Source organism: Carya illinoinensis, chromosome 13, assembly GCF_018687715.1.
Source record: "Carya illinoinensis cultivar Pawnee chromosome 13, C.illinoinensisPawnee_v1, whole genome shotgun sequence".
In the NCBI taxonomy this organism is placed as follows: domain Eukaryota; kingdom Viridiplantae; phylum Streptophyta; class Magnoliopsida; order Fagales; family Juglandaceae; genus Carya; species Carya illinoinensis.
Window position 1 is genome coordinate 31,348,880 of NC_056764.1, and position 20,471 is coordinate 31,369,350.

Below are 20,471 nucleotides of genomic sequence, written 5' to 3' on the forward strand. Positions count from 1 at the left end.
TATATATATATCTTACTTTGCTTTGAAGCGGTATCTGGGTTAAAAATAAATCTCGCTAAGACGGAGATGGTTGTGATGAGTGATGTGAATAATATTAGGGGACTGGCTAACATATTGGATTGTGTAGTCTCTTCGCTACCGATGAATTACCTTGGTCTTCCGTTGGGAGTATCATTTAAAGCTAAGATAACTTAAGAGGAGGTGTTAGAAAAAATAGAACGTAGGCTAGACGAATGGAAAAGATTGTATCTATCTAAATGGGTTCGGATCACACTCACTAAGAGTACTTTATCAAATCTTTCCACATATTTCTTATCCTTATTTCCCCTTATAGCTAGCATTGCATCTCGGATTGAGAAACTTCAACGTGATTTTCTATTGAGTGAACCAGGTGATGAGTTTAAATTTCATTTAGTTAGGTGGGATACTGTGTGCACTCCTTTGAGGGATGGTGGATTAGGGATCCACAATGTGATGATCTTTAATAAGGATCTACTTGAGAAATGGTTGTGGCGATATACTTATGAGAGGGAAGCCTCATGGAATTGGGTGATTGATACGAAGAATGAGAGTGCAAGGGGGGGTTGGTGTTTTAATAAAGGTAGGGGACATATGGTGTGAGGTTATGGAAGTATATCAGAAAATCTTGGTCGCCATTTTTTAGTAATACCAGGCTATGTATGGGAGATGGCAGTAGAATCAATTTTTGGGATGATATGTTGGTGGGAGATCCGACTCTTAAGGATGCTTATCCCACTATTTTCAGAATTGTATGGGAAAAAAATGTTATGGTAGTTGACTTGCGGACAATTACTCATAGGTCACAGGAGTGGAACAATAGCCTCACTAGGGAGGCACATGATTGGAAAGTAAGTGTTCTGTAGAATCCTTCAATCTGCTATATAACATTACTCCTGCTATCACAGTGGTGGATAAGATGGAATGGAAACCTTCTAGGAAAGAAAAATTTTTTGTATGCTCTTTTTATGACACATAAAACTCAAGTTAGGCATAATTTTCCTTGGAAGAACATATGGAGGAGTAAAGCACTTACCAAGATTGCGTTTATTGTTTGGACAGCAATCTTAGCAAAGATTATGACCATTGATAGCCTAAGAAGAGGTGGACTTATAATCATTGACTGGTGTTGTATGTGCAAAAATAATGGTGAAATGGTGGACAATTTATTCAAACATTGTGAGTTTGCTCGGGCTATATGGAATTACTTTTTCAACATAATAAGATTAGTATGAGTAATACTAGGAAGGGTGGTTGAACTACTAGCAAATTGGAAGGGGATCATAAGGACACCACAAACTGCACTTGTGTGGAAGATAGCTCTCATTTGTATTCTTTAGTGCATTTGGAATGAAAAAAATGATAAACATTTTAAAGAAAGTGAACGCTTAGAAGAGTTTAAAAGTTTTTTCTGAAAGACTTTATTTATGTGAGCCATTGCTATATATTTTAATGTCTCAGATTTCATAATTTCCTTATAACAATTTCTAATTCCTAAATTGGTGTATTCACATTTATATTTTCTGTGTATTTAGGCTATGCCTATCTTTATATCAATTAAATATCTTCTTATTTATAAAAAATAAAAGTAAAGAAACAGAGAGAGAGAGAGAGAGAGAATAGGAAACAGATGCCTGTCAATCAGGTGGTCCTCCAAAGAAATCAGAGCCTTCTAATACAGCTACACAATGTATGGCTCAATAAATCATTCGCCTTCGCTTTCTCCAGACCACAACAAACACGAAATCCCCAAGAAATACGTAATTCTGGATGCAAAAGAATTATTCCTGGATCCAATAATGGTTGTGTTATGAATTGCAGGCAGATGCATGCCATTATTGCCATGTCAAAATTTCAGGTACAGATTCTAATTTCTGAAGAGACCTTGTCTGTAGACTTTTTTTCCCCACCTCGGGTCTGACTGCCAAAGCACCAATCAATTCTTTCTAGATTTAAGAATCAAAAAAGAAAACTAACATCCTCCCTGGAGAGCATACGTGAAAGGGAGTATCGCACCTGAGGGTGAACAAAAATCAGAAATTACTAAAATTTGGGTCGGCAACTTCTATTGAAAAGTTCCTTCTACCACATGCCGATGGCCTTCCACCAAATCCCTCCAACTCCAAGCCAGATTACAACATTGACGACAGATATGAGGAATCCATAGCCCCACCATTTGGCAAGAGGGACATAGTTGGCACCATAGAAAACAGGAGCTGACCCAATGCCATAGTGGGTAAGGCCACCCATGATATTTGAGAGGAAGGCGAGCACCATGGCTGCAAAGTACGGGGGAGTGCCTAAAGCACTAGCAACAGACAAAAAGGCAGTAAACATTGCACCAATGTGAGCAGCTCCACTGGCAAAGAAGTAGTGAGAGTAGAAATAGAGAAGAACCAGAATGCCAAAAGATAGCTGCCATGAAAGACCCAATGCGCCGACAAACTGTACAAGATATAATATAGTGTTAATGAATGATACCGACAAGATGGAGCATGTGCATCAAAATCCCATAGTTAAAACTATTATCAGTAATGCAAAGGCGACGTATCTTTCATCCATGGTGGAAAACTACAAGGCACTGATATAAGAGATTTTCTATACACAGAACACGATGTACATGAACTAAAGTAAAATTATACATGTATACCGAAGGCAAGTTCAGCTTAGTTACCATTTAGATCTCTAGGCAGCATTTCTAAGCAGAAACAGAATAATGTATATCCACCCATATGATAAAGTAAATTATTTTAGATTCTATAATGGAAAAATAAATAAAAAGGCTTCATGCCAACTCTTATGGAAGTGGATGGTCGAATAAACTACCTACAAAACTTTATTTTTAGCATGCTTGTTTAGAATAGAAATTAGAACAAGAGATCAGTTTTGTTTGGTAATGTTGTGTAAGACCGGGGGAAAACATTTACCACATCTGGTGCTATAACCCAAAAAAGACTAGTCAATCAGTTTGAAGCTTCCCTACAATCACTTGTAAAGCTGAACTTTAGCTGGTAAATAGTCAATGTGGGACTTAGCACCATGACTACCTCTATATTTACCCACTCTAAGCCATTCCTTTTGACGAAAAAAATAAAAACGCACCCAGAAAATTGCTAGCATTTTAATTTCAGCAATATATCTTGACATCATTGAGAAAAGGGACAAACAATGAAATACCAGTGAGGAAAAAGAAAAACATACCTTGACTACAGTTTGGCTGAACCAGGAGATGAGACCATATTTGTTGAGATACCCAGCCATTGCAATGAGCGCAGCAAACCACGTGAGGGTGTCCCAAGCAACTGATTCAGCTAAGCACTCCTTCCATGTAACAACCCCTGTAATCAAGAGCACAGATAATCCAAGTATGGCTGCGGTGACAGCATCCACATTCAGCACACCTCCAAAAATCCAGAGCCCCACCTGATATAATAGAGAACAGAGGAGAGACGTATTAATTCAGAGAACACAGAAGATAAGTTATGTAGACAAATATAGCACTACATATGGAAGGACACCAGCATGAACTTGAAGACACACCTGTCTAAACGCAATGAGGGGTATGAACTCTCAAAATTTTTCAAACTGTAATGATAATGGAACTAAGTAATTGAACTCATAGTTGATAACTAATTTGGCAACAACCAATAGGTAAAACCATGACTGAGAAGGTTTTACCATAATTACTGCAGTGATGAGCAATCCATGACCACATTCCATCATCAATTAAAAACCAGATTTAGGTTCAAACTTCCCTTGCCCTATTGGATTACTTCCTAGTAAGAAAGCCCATACTATGAAAGCATCACCCCACTTCAATGTCCTTCAATCTCCACCCTAAAATTCCAATGTCACTTCAATTAAATTTTTCCAAAACTTACTACAAATCTAACCCCAAGTCAATTGTGTTCCATGGAAAAAATTTACTCGTCCAACTCCTTTTACTGTAGCTTCCTAGGTTGGTGAGTTAAGAGGAATTAATCCTGAGCGATGTGATTGTACAATTTTTTCAGTGCTGTCCTGTGATACCCAATATGATAAGGATATGGGTAGGTGGTGAATGATATCCCACATTGCTTGGAAATGAGAAGTTTATACTCTTTATAAGGTTTCAATGGAACTCCAATTGTATCATTGACTAGTCCTTTTAGAGTATAAGTCATGTGCTTTGGGTCTTATTGGGAGCGTTACAAATAATATCAGAGTCTATCTCAACCAGAAATGTAAGATTTGAGTCGTGCCACCTACGACGGACTAAAACCCAATAAGGACATTAGGAATTTAAAGGATGAAGATTGTGATATCCCATATGATAAGGATAAGGGTAGGTGGTGTATGAGATTCCACATTGAATGAGAAGTTCTTGTTCTTTATAAGATTCTAACATGGCTCCAATTGTATTATTAACTAGTTCTTTTTAGAGTATAGGCCATGTGGTTTGGATTTTCCATTGGGGCGTTAAATGCCCCTACCAAGTAATTGTAATAGCCACAAGCAAATTTAACTCTGGATAATTTTTACATGCACATCTACACAATCAGACCTATTCACAAGTAGTTGAAGCTAAATTTTAAGGAAATAAGGTGTTGCGCCTCAAACCTGTCCAAGAATCACACAATACGATATAAAGACAATATTTAAGTGATTTGGCAACTTGCCTACGTCCACTGTAGCAGAAATTCAGTATTTTTAATATGTTTGTACAAAATTATACACACTCATAAACAAGCTTTCTATCTCTCAAAAGGCCCTCTGTTCTGGGTTTCCCAGAACCTATATTTCACCCACGCCCCTCTACCTTGATCACTCACTTCAGTGAGGATGGTTTACACTATTGCAAAATATCTCCTTCTATAGGAGAAGCCTACCTAACGTAGCCACTATTGTTGACAAACTAGAGAAATTTCCAGCAGCTATCATTAATTGTTAAAAGGCTACTGCAGCCATCTAGGACTAGTGGGAAGCTTCTCTTGGTAAGTGGAAGGTTGCATGTTCACATGCAATTCACACTTGGGGGGTTTCCAACAATCACCCCCTCCACCCAAGTGTGCTAAACTAGGATGCTACAAACTGTTGCATCTTTCAAATGATTTCACCCTTTCATAGGATTGCTTGTTAGTCATGAGAGATTTTTGCTATCAAATACATCTGCAGGTGCGTCTTTAAATGGATGTCCAGATGCCTCTCCAAATGCATCTTCAAATGCATTAGCATCGTCTACATCCACAAAGCTTAAAAGGGATTTTCTTCAGAGGAGATTTACAAGTGCTTTACTACACAATCTCAACTCCCTAGGGTTCTTCTTTCGCTCGAGTCTATGAGTCCACACTCATGTACACCTTGAGCAAACTGAGTTTCGCTCGAGCCACAGTCGAGCGAACAATCTACCTGGTGCCTTTATAGCTTTCAAACCAGGCTCCATAATCCTACAATCACACCAATCTCCAACTTGGAGACTGGTTCTCAACATACCAGCCTCTATCTCCAACATGATCCCTTATCATCTCTGTAATTTTATAGCTCATGTCTTCAAGTTAGAAGACTAACTAAAGTGATACATAACTTTAGTTCATCACGTACAGTGCCCTTAATCAGCACATTTATATAGGGCAACACATCTCCCACTGCACTGTGAATCAATGGTCTCGCAAGGACCTTGACACACATCAGAGAACCTGTTGCTGAGATCTCCATCTCTGACCTGGGCGACTGACTCATCATCCTACTGCTGTCTTCACTCGATGTGCCCATCTTGTGTGCAGTCTCTAACTTGCATAATCTCCATTCTTGCAAGATTTTTTTTCATACCGTAATTCACTACCTTCATTCAGCAGGATATAGTTTAAGGTAGTAACCACCATGAAGGTCTGATTGTCTTGGCAGTCATGCGATCATCAACTTTAGGTGTAGACATCCTTGGAACATCTGATATTCTGTTTCCATCTCTCACACCTTTGCTTGATGTCATGGTCTAAGGAGATTTCTTCAGGTTTAGATGAGAAAAAGTAAAACTGACTTCCTTTTATTTCCTCATCTAATTCCCACGATCATTACCACGACCCAAGACCAATGAATCATTCGTGACCTTCCACGCCTTTTTGAGAAAACATTACTGAATGACTATTATCTTCAAGTTGTCTTTCACAGCATTGTACATTGTAAAAAATACGACTTCATGTATTTCTTTAGTTATCATATTTACAGCATCATTCTCAGTTTTCTCCTGATTTTAGCAGACTCTTGTGGCCTGTCTCGCCACAATTTTTAGCGAGTCATCTATTGTCCAGATCTTGACTTGCCCTTGCCATTATTCCTGGACTTTGACTAATCCAAGCTTCTACCCTGATTATCAACATTCAGGACCAACAAACTCGAGATCTTGCCAGAATCTCTTTTGCGCACCTCCTCGTCTAGGATAAGATCTCTTACATTATGAAACTTCAATTTCAACTTCTTTGCACAATAACTCATAACCATTCTCATGACCTCCCAACTTTTTGACCACAACGCCAAATACTATTGGGCAACAAAAGTACCTTCTGCCTTTTTTGAAGTTGAGCAATTTCTTCATCAGCACGTTGTTATTTGCAACTGACTTTTAAAAAAAAAAACCACAATGAGATCCGTTGCAGTTCTCCTCTTAATAACATTAGGTTTCATGAGTTGTATAACTCCAAAAACCTGCCGATATAACAAGTTAATGAGCATCATCCAATTATCTGAAGTTTGCTCGTCAAACTTCACGATCCCAACTGTCTTAAATCAAGCCCAAAAGAACTGAGTCCAGCTGAATTGGACTCCAACTGGCTGACATCAAACCCAAAACATATGAGTCCTACAAGACTCCAACTGGCTGAAATCAAGCCCAAAATATGAGTCCTACATGACTCCAACTAGCTAAGATCAATCCCAAAACAAATGAGTCCGTCGAGATTGGACTCCAACTAGCTTTGATCATGCCCACAACTGATCTGAAGTTTGAACGATTTAAATCATTAGTATCGATGGCGAATCTCAACATTCCCACCATACGGATGAGTCCGGAATTATCCAAATAGTTTGTCAGCACTATTTGATCAACGCAGTGGGACTACAAATGGTGTAGATCAAGCCCAAAATTAGTCTGACTTTTGAACAGTTCAGATCGAAAGTACTAATGGCGAATCTCAACATTCCTACCGTATGGATGAATCCAGAATAATCCAAATAGTTTTTTAGCACTATTTGATCGTCGCAATTAGACTACAAATGGCGTAGATCAAGCCCAAAATTGATCTGATTTTTGAACAGTTCAAATCGAAAGTACCGATGGCGAATCTCAACATTCCCACCGTACGAATGAGTCCGAAATGATCCAAATAGGGGAAACTATTACTTGATCATTGAAATCAGACTCCAAATGACTTAGATAAAGCCCAAAAATGATCTAAAAAACGGACGGTTCAGATTGTCTGGCACGTGATACATGCGCTGCAGTAGGGCGTATGGGGCGCATGGCTTACAAGCGCAGAGGCTTCCTAAGTCGCATGGGGGCACGTGCTTCTCACACGTCTTCGACTTCAGAGGCGCGTGGGAGCATGTGTTATTCACTCGTCTTCAACCTCCAGCTGCAAGTTGGGCATGTGGGCTCTTTCGACCTCCGTTTTTTATTCCGTTTGCGACAACGGATTCATCTTGATGCGAGGAACACCCTGGAGTCGTCAAAAGTTGATTTCTATCAACTTGAGTTTTAGGACAGCGCAAACCAAAACTCTGATATCAATTGTTGCGCTTCAAACCTGTCTAAGAATGGCACAATACGATATATAAACAATATTTAAGTGATTCGACAACTTGCCTACGTCCATTGAAGTGGAAATTCAATATTTTTAATATGTTTGTACAAAATTACAAACACTCATAAACAAACTCTCTATCTCTCAAAAGGCTATCTGTTCTGGGTTTCTTCGGAACTTATATTTCGTCCACAGCCCTCTGCCTTGATCTCTCGCCTCAGTGAGAATGGTTTATACCATAGCAAAATATCTCATTTTATAGGAGAAGCCTACCTAACATAGCCACCATTGTTGTAATATGGGAAAATTTACAGCAGCTATCATTGACTGTTGAGGGGCTAGTGCAGCCATCTAGAACTAGTGTGAAGCTTCTCTTGGTGAGTGGGAGGTTGCATGTTTACATGCAATTCACACTTGGGGGGTTTCTAACAATTGGTATGTGCAGTAAAGCACTTGTAAATCTCCTCTAAAGAAAATTCCTTGCAAGCTCTGTGGATGTATACGATGCTGATGCATTTGAAGATGCATTTGGAGAAGCATCTGGACATCCATTTAAAGACGCGCCTGCGGATGCATTTGATAGCAGAAATCTCTCATAGCTAACAGGCATTCCTATAAAAAGGTAAAATCACTTGAAGGATGCAACAGTTTATAGCATCCTAATTTGGCACACTTGGGTGGAGGGAGTGATTGTTGGAAACTCCCCAAGTATGAATTACATGTGAGCATGCAACCTCCCACTCACCAAGAGAAGCTTCCCACTAGTCCTAAATGACTATAACCCCTCAACAATCAAGGATAGCTGCTGAAAATTTCTTCATTTTTGTCAACAATGGTGGCTACGTTAAGTAGGCTTCTCCTATAAAAAGAAATATTTTGCAATGGTGTAAACGATCATCGCTGAGGTGAACGATCAAGGCAGAGGGTTGTGGGCAAAATATAGGTTTTGGGAAAACCCAGAACAGATGGTCTTTTGAGACATAGAGAACTTGTTTATGAGTATTTGTAATTTTGTACAAACATATTAAAAATACCGAGTTTATGCTCCAATGAACGTAGGCAAGTTATCGAACTACTTAAATATTATCTCTATATCGTCTTGTGTGATTCTTGGACAATTTTGAGGCGCAACATATGGCATTTTGGGTTCTCATAAAATCCTCTTACTCTGCAAAATCGTAAACATGTTGAAAGTGGACCCTAATGTGTGGAGACATCTAATCAACACTAAACTAACTGAACTATACCTATACTTGCCAGGAAACAAAGATCCCAACCGCAGGAGTAGCTCATTGCATAGGTCTACATCAAATCATTATCTCTGCTAAACTACGCACCAAAAAAATTCCAAATTTAGTACGAAATCACCATCCCCAACCCAAAAGACATAAATTTCTAATCAAAGAAATAAATTGAACAGAGTATCAGTAACGAAAAGTAAATTATAGGAAAAAGAAAAGGTTAAATACCGTAAGAAGTAGAGTCCCAGCCATGATGATCTCGTTCTTAGTCATCGGGCCCATCTTCTCCAACTTCTCCTTCGCCAATTTCGGGGCATCGGGACTACTCTTCACCGTAGGTGGGTAAATCACGTAAAGAAGAAATGGCACCACAATCAATGACACCAAACCGGGCACAATTGCCGCCTTGGCCCAATCGGTCCACCCGATCGTCTGCTTGATCGTGTTGTACGTCAAGGTGGCGCTAAGCGGATTCGCCGCCATCGCCGTCAAGAACATCGCCGACGAGATCACAGAGGTCTGAAAGCACGTGAGCATCAGCCATGACCCCAACCGGTGCTCGGTCCCATCGCCGACATTGCTACCGCATGCAACGCAGAGAGACTTCACAAGAGGAAGGAAGATCCCACCGGCTCTAGCTGACACCGATGGGATCGCGGGGGCCAACAGTGCTTCGCTGAATACCAAACTGTACCCCAACCCCAACGAGGAGCTTCCGAACAAGGACACGAACTGGTACGCAATTCTGTTTCCCAATCCGGTCTTGATGAACCCGCGGGCGAAGAAGAAAGCGAGCGCGATGAGCCAAGGGATCGGATCGCCGAAGGCGGAGAACGCGGCGGCGAAGGTAAGGGTTTTGGTGAGCACGGAGGCTCCGAGTCCCATCAGTGCCACGGCACCAAGGGGCAACGGCTGGGTGATGATCCCTACAATAGTGGCTAGGAAGATGGCGAGCAATTGCCAAGCGTTGCGCGAGACCCCGGAGGGAACGGGGACGAACCAGAGGACAACCCCGGTAGCAATGGAGACGAGCAACGGTGTTATGGCGGCGCCTTGCCATGGCAGAGATGGAGGAGACGTCGGTGCAGGCGTGACCGCGCCAGCACTTGCGGCAGCTCGGACGCTAAATTTAGAACTTGTTTTGAAAAAGGCAGAAGTTGGAGGGGATTTAGAGAGAGATAGGGAAGTGGGAATATTCCGTGAAAAGTGAAAGACATTTGTGCGGCGTGGGAGGGAGATGGAGCGGAACTGGGAGGCGAAGGGAGTGGGTTTTCGGGAGCGGAGGGAAGGGAGGGAGGGCGGGGGTGAGTAGGAGGAAGTGAGAGCGATGGACGCCATGTTTGATGTGTTGGAGATCGCGGAGTGCGTGAGGTTGAAATGAGGTTGTGCGTGTGTTTATGACTGTGTGGTGGAGGAGGAGGAGGAAGGTAAGTGGGGGGTTTTTAAGTAAGAACAAATTGTGGACCGTCGGATGGTGATCGGAGGGTGTGGAATATACGGGGGTTTTGACTTTTTGTTTTATGGTTGTCTCGTGAATGACGCCGTGCTTTTGAGGTTGAATTGAAATGTCCGCCAGACACTCTGGTTTACTGGCCGGTGTTCTCTTTTTGTTTTTTATTACACGTGGCTGATTATCACTGGTACTTTCTTTTCCTTTTAGTGTAGGATGGAATATGAATTTTTATTTTTATTTTTTAGATCAAAATGTTACGTTCTCAAAATTATTGCAACTTTTAATTAGGAGTGTGAAATCATATTAATGGATTGTATTCATAGCGTATTAAAATATATATATTATATTATATAAGTTAATCATAATTCAATTCGTTAAGTTTATCGTATCAAAATCTCAAACTCTAACATGATCAATTAACATAACGGATCGTGTCGTGTCAGTTTGTTTTGACCCATTAATAAATATTACGAAATAAATTAATACAATACAATACGATCCGTTTCAAACTATTCATATAAATTAGTTGAATATGTTCAAAATTAACCCTTTTGACTTGATTAAATTTAGTAGAATTTTATATAAATGTTAAAATCACAATATCTATAAAAATTATAAAACTAACTACAAGTCTAAAATTACAATCCAAATAATAAAAATGGTGAATTTAAAATTCTAACAATTTTACTTTTAAATATAAGGGTGTAATTATAATTTTAACTTTTTTAATGTATCATAACCGGTTAACCTATTATCAATCCGTTAAATAATTGTGTCTTAACTTATTAATCCGTTTTGATCCGAACTCATCAAGACTAAATCTTAACCTACTATTATTATGTCGTATTTATATTAAATTAACATATCGTATAACATATTGTCACTTTTACTTTTAATAGCATGACCTTTGTAATAAGGCAAGAGTATCACACGGTTCAAATCATTTAATAATTACATATTATGTCTTTAATATTAAGATGATCTGAATTGTAAATACCAATTGATAAATTAAAAATAAAATTATTTAAATAATAATAAATATTAAATAACAATTTGACACATGCATTATCAGAATTCTGACAATAATTTCGAAGATGGAAAATACTAATTTCACATAAATTTTTTACTGAAAATCTCTACCGAATTTTTTTTTTAATTTTTTTTTACTTAACTATTAAGTAAGTGTTTTTAAATGAATATATGATTTTTTTTTATTTTTTAAAAATATTTAAATAGTTTTAAAAAATGGTGAAAAAAAAAAAAAAAAAAAACTTTACACTGATCGGTATAGATTTTCGGTGGAAAATCTCTGTGGATGTAGCACGGTCCTTCGAAGATATAGACACCGGGGGAGGGGGGGAAGTTGGGACATCTGAGTCTGGGGCCAAACTTAGTTTAGAGATGGGAGGAATGACGATAGTGCCATTGGGAAGAGTCAGTGATGAGGCTGAGGCAGTGCGTCTGGCGCCACAGAATTAGGCTGGTTGCCAATTTTTGATTTTTTAGGATGGAGAGGCAATGAGGCAGCATGAAGGCTGGCATCACTCAATTGTGTCGTTTTACTGATCTGAACGACAACTTAAAAAAGACAGCTCTGACAATGGATGCTCACTCACTCACTCACTCAGAGACTGGAACATCCGAACAGCTTCACTTCCCCAACTTACATTACAGAAGTAAGCTCAGCTCAGCACAGCAGCTTCAGCCCACGTGGTGACACATAGGCTCCAATTTCCATTTTCTCAAATCATTTTACCCATACTTCCTTGGATTGTGCTACAGTTAGAGGGTGGCCATCGAATAGTTTATTTTATATATATATATATATATATATGTATATTTTATATTAAAAAAATTCACAATATTATTTAAAAATACGTCATTAATTATTAAATAAAAGAAAAAAATCAAACCATTTTAGATGGCTCTTACCTCTGAGACTAGCATTATCCTACTTCCTTTCTCTTTTTTTTGTAAGGTCTCTAAAGATGCTCTTAAAAGATGTAGTGCGTCACTTTTAAAATAGATGGAGACACGAGGAGCTTTCAAAGAAAAATGCTAGTACAGTATATAAAAATAACTTTGCATACGTATCGATATAAAATTATATCGAGTTTATTTTATTTTTCGTTTCTGTGTAATAATACCAATACAATAGCTATACTCTGTCAATGTCAGAAGACAAATCCATGCATCTAGATGAAAAGAAAACAACGACGTTCCAACTTTCTCAAATTAATTTAATTAATAACTAGCTAATTCTATCTCCCCATATGTCAGTTATGGTCTCTGTTAAAAATCTAAAGGGAAATGATGATTTAGACTACCACTTTCTTCATCTGTCAATCAAGTGAAAATTAATGGGCACCTTATCTTCTTCCATATAACTATATCTTCCAAGAGATTGCTTTGTGTTCACTTGATCTTGAAATGTATATGAAGGTTAACGTGGCTAAGTACTTAATTTCTCTCTGCATTGATTGTTCTTCAAATATAATAATGGAAAATCATGATCATCATGTACTTTTGCTATCTTTAGGCTATCTTTACTGATCATAGCAATGAAAGGAGAAACAAGTCGGTTGCCCCATAAAACCAGCCATATATTTAAGCTAACTAACTAATAAAATAAATTTTTTTGGAATTAAAATGAAAGCAAGCTGACTAAATACTCGTTAATGGAGACTTAACTAGTACAGTTCCAAGTGGACGTCTCAACTAATTAAGTCATGATTATAACCCATTTGAAGAAAAACGAACCTCTAGCTAGCTTGGAATATTGCATGGGTTAGGTGTATCTGTCTCTGTGTGTGTGTGTGTGTGTGTGAGAGAGAGAGAGAGAGAGAGAGAGAGAGCCTGCATATATTCATCATCAATGTCTATATAATCTTCCAGTAATAACAACTTTCTCGCCAATATTGTTCTGTACATGATCTCATGATACATATACATACACACCAGCTAATCTTGATTCCTCTCTATTTTTGTGTAGCTATTCAAATGCAAGAAGATTATTACAGATAGCCGGATGGTCAGAAAATGGCCAAAATTACTCTCCTAATAGCACATGTAATGTATACATACTTACAAGAATAATCTATATAATATGGTCACCACTATATATATACTCCTGTAATCGCTTGACCTTTATTTATTCAGACCCTCGATATATCCCATACAGTACATTGGAAAAGAAACTCAGCTAGCTAGCTATAAGGCAACCCAAAAGCCATATATATATATAGGGTAGTTTGTTGTGAAAAAGGATCTTTTTTACTTCTTAGGAAACCTAGCTATGACAATGATGATTGGGTATAGAGTTCTATGAAAAGGAAAAAGAGTTTCACATAAAGAAACATCCTAAAAGATTAAAAAGAGAAAAAAGGAAAGTTGGAAGTGTCAAACGATTACCGAATTTGGAAATCAACTAAAGAAAAGGAGGGAACATCTTTCATCAGCTCCTCCAAGTCCCATTCCCCCATTCTAAGCTCTTCTACTTCCCAACAGTTTCCATTAACTCGAGCTAAGTTTTCTGCTCTAGCATTGTTGTTATTGTAATTGCTGATGTTGTTCGTGTTATACAGGGCGTTGTTATTCGTTGTCCACTCATTTGTATTTTCAGCTTTAGCTTTCTCTTCTACGTTTACACTCTCTAAAGGAGGAACAAACAGCTCCCCTAACCCAGTATCGAGACCCCCAAAGGCCCCATTTTCCCCATCAAAACTATCTCCAGTACCTACACCAATTTGAGCCATGTATTGTGGTGTGTTAAGGTATCCACATGCACTGGACATGTTCAGGCCATGCTGAAGCATATGCAATGGATCAACCATGTGATTTAGGGCCATATTTTGCATGGAAGATGATGCCGATGATGAATCCATGTACATGATTGGCATGGTGCCTTGTTCTTGCATGGAAATCATGAGCCCAGATCCCATGCCATCTTTAGGGGATGATGAAATATCGCTTGTGCTTGGTGATGAGGTTGTGGCTGACAAAGTCTTTAGCCTCTTCTTCACCGATGAGTTCCAAAAGTTCTTTATTTCGTTGTCAGTTCTCCCTGGCAAGCGTGCTGCAATTTGAGACCACCTGATTCATAACAGAAACATATATGGAATTACAAGGAAGGGTCAGTTTCACAAAACTAATGTATTATTTGAATGCATGATTTGCATGGCAAAAAAAGTCAAAAGAGTGTCTTAAACTCAAAGGGCAGATGCAGACACCAAGGTATACCCATTTCCTATTTTTGCCAACTTTTTTGTCCCATACAAGGAGAAAACCAAAAAGGGTGTATATATACTTTAGACTTGTTTTTCACGAAAGCTTAAATTATTCATTAAACAAAAATAGCTAAATATATAGAGTGTCTTCAACTCAAAGAGCAGTTGTAGACATCAGAAGAGACCCCTGTCCTTCTCAACTTTAATCCTCCAAAAGTGGTACTCAATTATCCAACCTATCACCCCTTAATTTTAATGCATGCATCTGTACAATGCTACCTACACATATGCATGCAGTAACTTACCTACACAGGCTCATGTTTATAAGTTTGATCTGTATGTAAGTACTGACAAAGTATATGCACACACGTGCTGCATGTATACATTAAACTTGAAACGGAGAACGATCAAATTACATATATATGTATTTTTCATATTGTAGATCAGGCTAAAGATCAACACCACGGTCATGATATTTGGTTGATGATATTTGAAAAGTAGGTTGGTTATCATGTGCTGTTTTTGTCAGTTTGCGTTTCCTTTCCAAGGCTAAGATCAGCTTTTAGTGCAGAATCTTTAAGATTTAAAAAGTTTTCAAAATAAGTATGATTGAGATATGGGTGGCATGCATCATGCATTTGTTAGTGTCATACACTAATACACATTATTACCATGATTATATAACCTTATACATTTCTTTTAATTTACTTGATATAATATATATTTATATGGCATACAAAAGAAACATGCATAGTGCCATAACCGCTCTATAAGCTTCTAAAATTAATCTTTTACACATAGCTCGTGCATAGAAAAGGTTAGAAAACTGAAAATGAATAGAAGAACGGCCAGTTCTTCTCAAAATAATTTATTATATATAGAAGTTAGCAGAAAAGAAAAATGATCGATCTGTGGAAGAAAAAAAGAACCTGTTGCCAAGAAGGGAGTGCAAATGGATGATGAGAGCTTCTTCTTGGGGTGAGAATGCCCCTCTCTTAAGGTCAGGCCTCAAGTAATTAATCCAGCGAAGGCGACAGCTCTTTCCACACCTCTGCAAGCCTGCATTTTTAGCCACATCACTCCAACAACCTTGGCCATTCTTCAACATGTAGTTCATGAGCTTGTCATCCTCTTCTGGTGACCATAGGCCCTTTCTAAGCTTGTTGTTGGAATGGCTGTCTTTCCCAGCTGAGAAGGGCTCTGGCTTCCTCATTTTGAGAGGCTGATGATCTAATGGCCTGCAGCTAGAATACAATTAATATTCCCTTTGGGTATAGGTAATTTTTCAGCTCCCAACAGGTTAGATGTTGTCAGTGAAGACTTTATAGAGAAAATGAGAGCCAGCTAGAGAAAAAGATCAGAGATAGCCGAGGGAGAGGAGGCTTCATGAAGTGGGAAAAATGATCATGATGACACTGATGGTTGTGGGGTTTGCTTAGAATATAGGGAAGAGAGAGAGAGGTTGGTTGCTGGGTCTGAGTAGAAAACGGTTTGGAGGGGGACCTGAGGGAGAGAGAGAGAGAGAGAGAGAGAGAGAGAGAGGTGGTCGTCTTGTCTTTGACTCCATGACTCCATAGCCCCTTGTCTTTTTCTATTACGTACTCATCACTCACAGGGTAGTCATCAAGAGAAAATGCGAAAGTTTGTTTTATAACCAAGCCATGGTTTTTGCTTCTACTTCACATAATCTCTCTCTCTCTCTCTCTCTCTCTCTCTCTCTCTCTCTCTCTCTCTCTCTCTCTCTCACACACACACACACAACACGTGTATCTTAAAAAAGAAAATAAATTAGTACGAAAAATAAAATGATGATAAATGTACGTGGCGCATGCTTAACGGGTCCAATTAATCATACTGAATGGCCGAAGATGCCAAAGCTCTGATCATGTTCATGGGAAAACTAAAGAAGGAAAAGTAGAATCACTCCAGTAATTAAACAGAACGTGTAAAAGACATTAAAAAGTTTTTCCCATGAGAGGAGACAAAAGAAAAGGTTTGGACCTTTCTCAGACATGCACCCATTTAGAATTTAACATTAACACTTACTCAAACTTAATGGCAATATACCTCATGATTATATCCAATTCTTAAACCTTATATATTATCATTAATTTACAATTACATGATCTGTTGTATTTTGCATTTAAGTTACCGTCATTTTAGCAGTAGTAATACCCGAAATCTCTTAAAATTTGTCACATACACATCTCACTCATAAATATATATATGAAAAAATATAGTTGCAAGTATAATTATGCACCAATCTGTACACCAATGTGATATGATTGGTCAAAAAGTAGATTTTATTGAAAACAATGTTAATTTAAATTTTAAGTATGAATAAATCAGTATTGGTATACAGATTAGTACGCGACTGTGCTTGTATGTAGCAAAACTCAATATATGTATATATATAATTGGCCGATGTGACAAAATTTAAGATTAAGAGTATCATTATTCTAGATGATAACATTAACATTAGAGTAGTGTGTAATTATTTATATTGTCTGGATCGATCTATACATATTCCGTGAGAGTCAACACATGATCTCCCAGTAACAGTAACTTCATATATATTTATATATATATATATATATTTCAAAATTACTCATAATATTTCACATGCAATATTACTGTGTGTATGTAAGAAATTAGGGATGATGTATAAACAATTTCTTTGGTGAAGTGAAAACCCAAATAAACTTAAAGAGTACGTACTAATTAAGAACTACCAATCCCTGATCTCTTCATCATAGTAATCATGAAAGCTAGCTGTAAATTACCAAAAGGCCGGACACACACACACACATATATATATATTAATTAATCCTTCTAGAATGCAGCTAGTAATCAAACTAATTAATGACTCGTGGAGGGATAGAACCAAACAGACCCCTGTTTGTGGTGGTTAAGTGCTTTGATGAGACAGCATGAAATTAAAGTTTTTACTGGCGGATCGAAGAATAGAAATCACTCCATCAATTGGACCATAATTAATTCATGGGAATCGTCTAAACTGGACAAACATCCACACGACCGCCTTCAACTAATTACATTAATATATCACCTATATAGAATCCTATCCTCCTCCTTGGCCTCCTCCTTCTTCCTTTCCTTCTGTCTTCATGAATTTGAGTTGTTCATCTCTTGTCTCAAGCCATTGGAGGCTAAATCTTGAACATTTGGTGTACCTTCTTATAACCACATGCACATGAGTACTATTATTATCAATGCAAGTGTCAGTACTATAGATCGAGCGCATTTAATTACAGAAAATCAACCCTAGACATGCATGCATGCCTCAAAAATCATCTGCTCAATGCATGGTGACACTTAATTGGATGCAGGGAGGTTCATGACAATTTGTTTGTAGTCATTTCTCGATTAATGTTTGTTTGTTTCTTTGCTTTGAACTAGCCATTTTTTGGGTGTACGTTTGAATACCTGATCTTCTATCTTTTTGGCTTGTTTTTAATTGCATATGCTAGCTAATATCTTGTCCACATGTCACCATGATATTTTGTATATATCCTCGTTTTCATCCTAAATATAATTATTATATCATTTTTCACTTCTCTCATGAAATTTTCTTTATGAGTAGTACTTATCTAGCTTGTTGCCAAAAAGTTGAAAGGAATGAAGTCCAAAAGGTTGCAGGAGGCAGGCAGTACAAACAAATTAGTAAATGATCAGTGGCAATATATGTGGCATTAATGTAAGATCATGAGTCCCCCATTGGATCAAATTACACGTCGTAGTACTAAAAGATGAGATTCAGTAATCATGGAAGCTGCACGAACGTGGCAATGTGGGATTTGTTTTGATGAAGTCGGAGAAGAAAAATCTAGCTTGACACATTTTATAATTAATTGTGCAGTCATATCAGCATTAATTAATATTCCAAATTACATATATATTGTGATCAGTAACACGTCATAACTTTGTCTTTCAAACGATCTCATGATTAATCACATGACTAAATGCAAATGATCAACAACGTTAACAAAATACTAAAATATAGAATTAATAAATATCGTCAATCATCATTAATGTGGTAGCCCAGATCCAACACACATATATATACACTAATTGCTTAAAGTTGCTTCAAATTAAATGCTTCACTTTTATTCAAAAAGCCAAAAAAAAAATAAAAAACTCAGCATAAAAATACACATGAAATCTGTAACTATAAGGAAATTAGAGTACGTAAGAAAGTACATGAAGGAGACATTAGAGGTACTCAAAAGGCAGCTAACACTTTTTTCCACGCTCTATCTCTCTTTACTCTTTGCCAAGACAAAGCTAGCTTTTGGCTCTGCATGCCGATGTTTTTTATAAGCCTGGTGATGATCTAAATGTATATATACGTTTAGATTAAAAGGAGGAGTACTGGACCGACCAAGAAAGAAGATTGGCCATCCCTTACGTACTTCAAAACCTGGTAAAGAAACAAATTAAAGGATTCAAAGTCATCAAAATAGGGTATCTCATAATGCACGCAGGGGCCATACGAGAAAGATTCCCTTAGGATACTTGTCATTCGATTAAAAAAAAAGCACTGAAATGAAAAGACGGTGATTTTTTTAGTAGGGTAGAGAGAAGAAAATCATGAAAATGATCAAATCTGTATTTGTCCGGATATACTATTGTTTTTGCAGTACTTGAGAGGATCGGTACCTTTCAATGTGAAAAGAACAGGAGATCAGCTTAAGAAGGGATTGATCTGATCATCATATCTTTCTGCAACTTCAATGTACAACAGCTTAATTTGAAACAGAAACTTGAATAGAAAGGGCCTTAATTTATTGCCTAATTCAGCTCAGAAATAAGGGATTTTACCACGAATTTATTATCCCATGACAACCGCTGGTGGGCAATATGAAGCTTATGGCACAAAAAGTCACCGTCAGGTAAAGTTTGCCCAAATGTCACCAGATTGCATGCGGCGAGCCATTAGCCGTGGGTAAATGTGGCCTTCAACGACGACATATATGTCGTGTTAAAAGCTTTGGCAATTGGCAATTAAGTCTTTTGCCTCTTCCAGACGTACCAATATTGGAAATCACCCATTTACTCCCCGACCCCCAACCTGCAAAATCCCCCACGTCCTTCGAATACTCTCATCCCCCACTTCCTTCGAATACTCTCATCTGGTGGAATCAACGCCGGTGGGTTGCTTGCGTCGGCCTCCTTCAATGGTCTCACTCACTGCCGACAGTTGCCGCCCTGTTCCTCTTTTCTGCCGCCAGTTGACGCCACGCACGAAGGGGCGTGTTCTCTTCTCAAATTTGGCTCGCCGTATCCCTCTCCGCCTGGTAAATCGTTGGACTTTTCTGTGTCTGTCTATCTCTGGTTCATGAGTCCGGTTTATTCTTCACATTTTTGGAGCTGTGGGCATGTTTAGCCATAACTATACATAAGTAGGTTTGGGGTTTAATTTAATGCCAAATCCAAATTTTAATTTCCTTTCTTTAGGCGAATTCAAGAACGTTCTTCAATTGTTGGATAGAATCTAATAGAAATTCTGCTTAGGTAATATGATTTCCTTAAGTTGTGTTTGATGGATACTACCGTATTAATTAAATGATAACCAGACAAGGTTGAACCTATTTGAAGTTGTATGCTTCTTTGGAAAAAGAGATGGATTTGATAAAAATCCATCAGATTTCATCGATCCCAGCTATTATTTAGAGAGAAATGAACACCCTTTTGACCTTTTTGTAAGAGATTGTCCCTATTATTTTGTTATGTACTGTCA

At 38.0% G+C, this 20,471-nt stretch overlaps 2 protein-coding genes across 2 annotated transcripts; both read right to left on the reverse strand.

Annotated features, from left to right (window-relative positions):
• Positions 1-1,638: 1,638 nt before the first annotated feature.
• Positions 1,639-10,403, reverse strand: LOC122291700 (dicarboxylate transporter 1, chloroplastic). The gene is made up of 3 exons (XM_043099586.1): positions 9,263-10,403; positions 3,220-3,441; positions 1,639-2,463 (listed from the first exon to the last, which is right to left on the reverse strand). Exons 1-3 carry the CDS (start codon positions 10,370-10,372, stop codon positions 2,101-2,103), a joined length of 1,695 nt encoding a protein of 564 aa, XP_042955520.1. The 5' UTR covers positions 10,373-10,403; the 3' UTR covers positions 1,639-2,100.
• Positions 10,404-13,350: 2,947 nt separating this feature from the next.
• On the reverse strand, positions 13,351-16,089 carry LOC122291701 (transcription factor MYB46). The gene is made up of 2 exons (XM_043099587.1): positions 15,643-16,089; positions 13,351-14,579 (listed from the first exon to the last, which is right to left on the reverse strand). The coding sequence occupies exons 1-2, from the start codon at positions 15,924-15,926 to the stop codon at positions 13,895-13,897; spliced, it is 969 nt and encodes a 322-aa protein (XP_042955521.1). The 5' UTR covers positions 15,927-16,089; the 3' UTR covers positions 13,351-13,894.
• Positions 16,090-20,471: the final 4,382 nt, after the last annotated feature.